The sequence below is a fragment of the Pygocentrus nattereri genome, chromosome 21 (assembly GCF_015220715.1).
Source record: "Pygocentrus nattereri isolate fPygNat1 chromosome 21, fPygNat1.pri, whole genome shotgun sequence".
Lineage (NCBI taxonomy): Eukaryota > Metazoa > Chordata > Actinopteri > Characiformes > Serrasalmidae > Pygocentrus > Pygocentrus nattereri.
The window spans coordinates 15,920,441-15,927,500 of record NC_051231.1 but is presented as its reverse complement, the minus strand read 5'-3'; the positions used below and the strand labels follow the sequence as shown (position 1 = coordinate 15,927,500).

At 37.3% G+C, this 7,060-nt stretch overlaps 1 protein-coding gene across 1 annotated transcript; it reads left to right on the top strand.

The window, feature by feature from the left end:
* Positions 1-1,460: 1,460 nt before the first annotated feature.
* On the top strand, positions 1,461-6,299 carry barx1 (BARX homeobox 1). Its single transcript, XM_017692726.2, has 4 exons — positions 1,461-1,939; positions 3,351-3,624; positions 4,026-4,110; positions 5,798-6,299. Exons 1-4 carry the CDS (start codon positions 1,747-1,749, stop codon positions 5,942-5,944), a joined length of 699 nt encoding a protein of 232 aa, XP_017548215.1. The 5' UTR covers positions 1,461-1,746; the 3' UTR covers positions 5,945-6,299.
* The last annotated feature ends 761 nt before the right edge of the window (positions 6,300-7,060 follow it).

Here is a 7,060-nt window from a genome sequence, read left to right as displayed (position 1 = left end):
AATGCTGAGTCCGTTATAACGGCAGTAATAACCAGCTCAGCCTGAAGAGGAGACTCTGGGTGGACTTCAAGAAAAGGTGAAGAAAACACAGCCGGTCTGAGCCCTTTTTACTGAGTCTATCGGGCTCGCATCAAACCGTGATGTAACACAGTATATTAGAACACCACTGTGCCGTTATTACAGTGTAATAACTGCATTGTTAATAAAGCAGAGCGAAGTGTTTAAAACTGCGTGCTGTGCGTTTAACAGGTCTGAAGAGAAGCGCGCGCAGTAAAGCAGTCCGTGCTCTCAGTGTTGCTGTATTTATTCAGGGGTCAGACTTTAAACAGAGATGCTGGGCTCTTGTGGTCAGGCGCCAAAGCAGCGAGAACACAGAAAGTGTGTTGCTCATTCACGCAGCGTTTGGAGCGTTTTCAAGAGAAATGTTAACACAGAAACAAACCCAATAAGATAAAGATTTTAATGTCCGTTTGATCTCTGCCTCCGTCTGTTTGGTGTGTGGTCCTGCTGTAGAGAAGAAAGGGGCTCCTAATGTCAAAGGGAGCAATGATAATTAGGGTCATTTGAAAGTTCTGCTGGCCTACTCATTCATTCATTCGGCCATTCATTCATTTGTTTACTGCAACTCTGAGCTATTAAAATGATTTCGGTGACCCCTCCGTTATTTTATTTTATTATTTTAAAAATTAAATGATAAAAATAATTTTAAAAAATGTGTCAACATAATATTTGTATTTGTTTATTATTTTATTTTCTAGAGTCCTAAATGCGCGCCCACCCTTCCCTTATTATTATTATTACTATAATTTATATATATATATATATATATATATTTTTTTTTTTTTTTTTTTTTTTTTTTTTTCCTTTCTTTTCTTTTCTTTTTTTTTTTAATCATCTTTGTTCTGCTTTAGAAGAGGAGGGAGAGGCTTCTTTACCTCTAGATTCCACATTAAAAATTAAAATAGGATCACAGTATTAGAGCGTCTGCGGTCCTTCCTTCTGCCCAGTGACCGCTGGGATAGCCTCTAGCACCAACTACTCCAACAACTCTAACACCCAGAATGATAAGCGGTTTAGGAAATGTGTGTGTTTACGTAACTTACTTACTTTCCTATGTTTCCCAGCTATAAAACTCGTTTTATATAAAATTGTAAGTAAAAATGTGATTTTAAGTGTGTTTCTGTGCTATAAGAGGCATTAGAGGCTACAGGCTCAAAGTTAAAAAAAAATAAAAACTACCACTTTTATAACACTATAAAAATACTCTTATAAAACTCTATGTTTCTTTCTCCGCTCGTTTTTTAGGTTGTCATCCTAAGAAAGAAGGGAGGAGCTCCTTTAAGCTCTAGACTCCAGACAGTTGAACCGCTGTGGGAGGGTCAGTCCTGACCAATAATGTCGCTGTCTCTCTCTCTCTCCCCCCTCTCTCTCTCTCTCCCTCTCTCTCTGTCTCTTTCTCTCTCTCTCCTGCTCAGATCAACCTGCAACTCCAGCTGGACTCGTCACACGCTCCACAGCTCGTCGCAGGGACGCGGGCGGCCAGGTCAGGAGCTGTGAGGCTGGACGCCGCGCTCTGTGTGTTGGTCCGGATCAGCTCCAGGATGGCTCCCAGCAGCCTGAGCAGCAGCAGCAGAACTCCGGACCTTCTCCGCTCAGTGTTCCAGCCACACTTATGAACCCTCCATGTGATTTCTGAGACTGTTCTCCTCCACCAGGGCTTGAAGAACTCTTAACACACCCAGAACAATGATGCACCATCCACTGGACATCGGTGGATACTACTACCCCGCTGACCACAGGTCGCACAGATACAGGAGTTTCATGATCGAAGAGATTCTAACGGAGCATCCGGACGACAGGGTGTCCCCTCCAGCGGGGGACTTACTCAAATTCGGAGTTCACGCGCTCCTGTCGGCACGGCCATACCCGAACCACTTAGGTAAGAACCTTCACAGCTCCAGACGCGAAGCGCTGTAGATAAAAACATCAGAACTCTATTTTTGTAGAAATAGCAATACAGAAGTATTGATAATTTGTGATCATTTGAGATCAATCTCGTTCTAGGACCAAACACCAAACCCCCCACAGAACGAGCATTATGTAGTTTATTAAAAAAAAAAATATATATATATATATATTTTGGGTTTGTGCTGGTCTCACTAATTAGTGCAGTAACAACTGCGTTAAAATGTAAACAATTTGACTTATTTTTATAAAATAAAGCTATAAAATAAACACCCTGGCTATTTTTTGAAAAGTAAGAAATATTCTATAACTAAAAACACAAACAAATACAGAGATAAACAAGCATGCAGCGTTAAACTACATTATTTAATATCCATATTTAATTATTTTGATGACTGTAGGAAAGACTTTTTAGCTATGAAATATTTCTACATCAGATTTAGAAACTTGAAATTATATATATATATATATATATATATATATATATATACGCTTTATTATTATTATTATTATTATTATTATTATTAAGGTGAAGTATACTGTTATAACAATTTTGAGATCTTGTGTAGCCAACATATAAAAGCAAACCTCATAGAAAAAGTATTATTATATAACAACTGGTAAAGTTGACTGACTGTTTCATTAGTTAGTTTTATCACTTTTACTCAGTTCAATGCAGAACAGATGATGAAAACCATTATTATTATTGTTGTTGTTGTTATTATACAATGCACACAGAGACACATTAAAATGAACATACATTTTTTCCATTGCTTGGTACCAATTTTCTTGAGAATCATCACAACTGTTAATATACAGTAAAGGATACAAACCACAAGGAAATGAGTGTATTTTGGAGAGACTCTTTCATTTGAAATGCTCCATTTACAGCAATAAATAAGCCTTTAAGTGGTCTGCTGGGCTACAACGACCATTAGGCCTCAGCAATATTTTACCAAAAAAGATATTCAAGAAAAGTCTTCATACTTTTCCAGACATGTACTTTGTCAGTGAGTGGATGTGTGTAACACATGGACCAGCTGAATCAGTGCATCCTGTAACATGCGGAAACTCAAGCGAAAAGCTATTTGGCTGGTGTATGAATTACTGGTGTACTCTGTAAAAGAAATGTCACAGTCCACTTCACTTCCTCAGTGCAGTTCATATTATCACAGTCTGGGGTTGTGCTGGTCTAATGAATGGGTCTCAAGTCATTAATATTAATAGCTTAATCTCTGTGCATATTTTTTTCATGTAGTTACTGAATCACAAGCTTTAGAATGTGCAGGTCCATGAAATATAAGAGGCTAAAATTACAAATTATTATGTACAGTGTAGACATACTGCCCCATACATTCAGCCATTGTTTTTGGTTTTCTCCACAGTTCTGAAGGCAGAGCAGTCAGGCATGCTGAAGTTTCCAGTCTCGCCCCTGCCCTGCCCGTTGGGTGCACCGCTGGGGTCTGCCCTGCTGTCCGGAGCTTCGGCCACACACCACCTTCCTCTGGACCTCCATCTGCGGGGTAAACTCGAAGCCGGGAGTGACGGGGTGAGCAAAACGAAGAAGGGCCGGCGGAGCAGGACGGTTTTCACCGAGCTCCAGTTGATGGGCTTGGAGAAAAGATTCGAGAAGCAGAAATACCTCTCAACTCCTGACAGGTGAGGCCTGAACATATTTCCCTAAAGAACGCCTGAGCAAAAAGTCTGAACATATAAAAACGTGCAAGTTAGACTTTACTGGAATATTCTTTATATTGACACTTGCATTGTATTTTAGCCCAAATGGGTAACGCACTGAATTTACCTGATTACATTGTCCATGTGAATAAAATATTTTACATTAACACAGCTTTATCTTCCGGTTTGCTGGCTTTACATATAATTATGCCGATGTAATGTAAAACACATGGAAGTGATGTACGCATTTATTTAAATTCAGGGAACTAGCTTGTTCAGTGCTCTGAAAAAATAGAAACATTTGCATGTTACATTATGAAGCAGGTTTGTTCTAATACAAATCCATATTTTAAAATGTTTTTGTTACTTTCCTTGTGTTACAGAATAGACCTGGCAGAGTCTTTAGGCCTTAGCCAGCTTCAGGTCAAAACGTGGTATCAAAACAGAAGAATGAAATGGAAGAAAATTGTAAGTTTTGCCAGCATTTCTTTTAGTTTTTTCAGTTGATCATGTTAATATGCATCTTTATTTAACTCAGATACATGTACTCAAGTGAAATGTAGACAAACGTGTACTTTAATGAGCATTTTCAAATGACAATTTGTTTCATTTTAAAGCATATTTGTATAACTAAATATATCTACTTTTTTCTCTGTTGAATTTTAATCATTAACAATCACTTTCTGATTCCTTGTCCTTTATATTTATATATATCTTTATATATTTACATTCTGCTATGTTGCTGGGAGCATTTGTACTGGCTTGCCAATGGTCACATTTGGTCTGACCACTCACAAGGCAGTACAATTTTATGCAAGATGCTGGATTTTACTTTTGATCTTGAAATGCTCTACCAGTTCTACTAGCTACTTATCACTTAAAGGGGAATTCCACTCATTTTTCTGTGTTTCTGTATACGTCAATGGATATAATGGAAATAAAACTATTCAGAGTGATTGGATGTGAAATACTTCACTCTAGACAAAAGTACCAAGTCTGAATTGTTCACAGCGGTGGTGATAGGAACCAGATGTCTAAGGAGTTCAATGCTTTAGAAGGTTTTTCCACGAACTGGTTTAGAATATTCTGCCTGATGCTGGTCTTATGATAGAATGGAGATCAAGTTTAGGCGGAAAATGTATTTTTAGAAGTTATTCATGGTGCAGCGGTACATACAGCGTGTTGGAAAACAAAACAATCTCAGTCTTTTGGGTGATTTCACACTTTTTAAGCATATTGTAATATACATATATATGGCAGTATGTGAAATATAAGTTAAGGTAAACGATCACTTTACAGAAGATGGGGAAAAACCTAGTTTACATTTAATATAAGCCATCGAAAACATTTTTCCTTTATTCAGTCATTTTGGGCTGTTTCTTTTGATTCATTCAGCAAGTTTACAGTAAAGGGCAAAAGGCCTTTTCAAATGATATCAAAACACAGAAAATATACAAGAGATACAAGGTTTTGCTCCCACCGCGCACACACACACACACACACACACATATATATATATATATATATATATATATATACATTTTTTTCTGCATCATTTTATAAATAAAGTTATCATTTTGGTTTATTTTTTACTGAGACAGCGACAATATAAACTGTAACACAAAAAAGCTGTGATTCAGTTAAGTCTACATATTTCTCATCTGCACTCTAACATTCTGTGAGTAAAGTATCAATTTAAATTCTAAAATAAGTAAACTTGTTTACAACATTGTAGAAAAAGTATACTATTACCAATTTTAGCACAAAAACCCAGAGGGCCTGTGTAGGTTCACAGGTCACTTTAGATAGTAAATAAAATGGCTATATTTGTGTTGTAGACATCACGACTCCTGGTCAAATCTGAGGTAACAAGTTTCTATGGTATCATATCTGACCACTCTGAATGACTTTGTTTACTTCTCCTCTACTGAAATATGCAGAAATCTTGAAAACTAGGTGGAATTCCCTTTTTATGCAGAATCTTGGTACTTCTACTCAAGTTGTTTTTTGGAAAGATACATTCACTTCTACTTGGGTTATTATTTAATTGCATTATGCTTTTAGTATGAGATAGCAGTGGCTACTCTAGCCAACCTCAAGTTGAAGCCTAAAAAAAGGTTTTTGGCTCAATGTTTTCTCTGCTGAATGTTGTTAGGTATTACAAGGAGGTGGACTGGAATCCCCGACCAAACCCAAAGGGCGGCCGAAGAAAAACTCCATTCCCTCAAGTGAGCAGCTTTTGGAGCAGGAGAGGACGGGAGACGCTTCTTCATCACAGTCCGACACCAACCAAGAGGAATAAATGGCCAATCCCTGCCCATGTGACTCTCTACTGGCGCTATTTGGACGCACCGGCTTGGATTGCTCCTCAATGAAGCTGATATTTGGGCACTTACGGACAAATCCGAACATAACGAGGTCCTGATTTTATACTACCTGCTTTTTGCTCTGAGAAAAAACGAAAAAGAAAAGCCACTAAGGCTTTTGCTGAGGACACGTTCAGAGCAACACTCAGCAGAAATGGGTTCTGTCTCTCTTTTTCCCCTTTACATTGGAGAATGAGATTCACAGGAACATTTGCTCTGCAATTATTGTGCTTCGTGGTTTAACTATGTCTGAATAACATGGTAACAAAATTAAATGTTCTTTTTTTCAAAGATAGTTGATTATTATTCACTTAACATTATTCCACTTTTACATCAGTAACTCCTTGTAACTGTATAGTTCACTGATGCCAACACAATGGCTGCAATAACAATAATTCATTGAGGGAGTAATAGTTGTTTAATAGCCTAGTAATTAAAAATGTCAAACCAAAACAAACTTCAAACTAATAATGCCCAACAACGATAATAAACAAGACTAGTAAAAAAGAATGATAGAAAACATCAAAAAAACTACTTTTATTACCTAAAAACTAAAGTAAACTACTACTGACAACTTGTTTACATACACATGCCAGCTTTTAATCCAAACTGCAATACAATGAATTTATTGCACTGGAAAAACGCCATTGCTCAGCCTGCATATTTACCTGATGTTTACATAGAAAGACTACAATAAGTAGCAAGAAAAGATTAGGATGAATGGATGAAAAGATTAGGATGAAAGGATGATGGGATGCTTATGACACATAGAATAGAAAAGGAGAAGTAGTATGAAAGGTCTATGAAAAGATGAATAGGAACAGTGGGATGAACAGGATACATAGAACAAAAGAATGAATAGGATGAGTAGTATGAAAGGATAAGAATGCAAGAATGAATGGGATTTGTGGGATTAGAAGCATGAATGGGGAGCAGTCAGGTGAAATGATGAATCGGATAAGTGTGACTAATAGGATGAGAGGATGAGCGGGGTGAAATAACTATGATGAATGAAAGAATGGATGAGCAGGCTGAGTGAACTGAGTAATATG

Bases quoted from the DNA above. Each gene is read 5' to 3' on its own strand.
- barx1 (XM_017692726.2), top strand. From the start codon at position 1,747: ATGATGCACCATCCACTGGACATCGGTGGATACTACTACCCCGCTGAC. The intron at 1,940-3,350 runs GTAAGAACCTTC...TTTTCTCCACAG, and splicing joins GCCATACCCGAACCACTTAG to TTCTGAAGGCAGAGCAGTCA. The intron at 4,111-5,797 runs GTAAGTTTTGCC...GAATGTTGTTAG, and splicing joins GAATGAAATGGAAGAAAATT to GTATTACAAGGAGGTGGACT.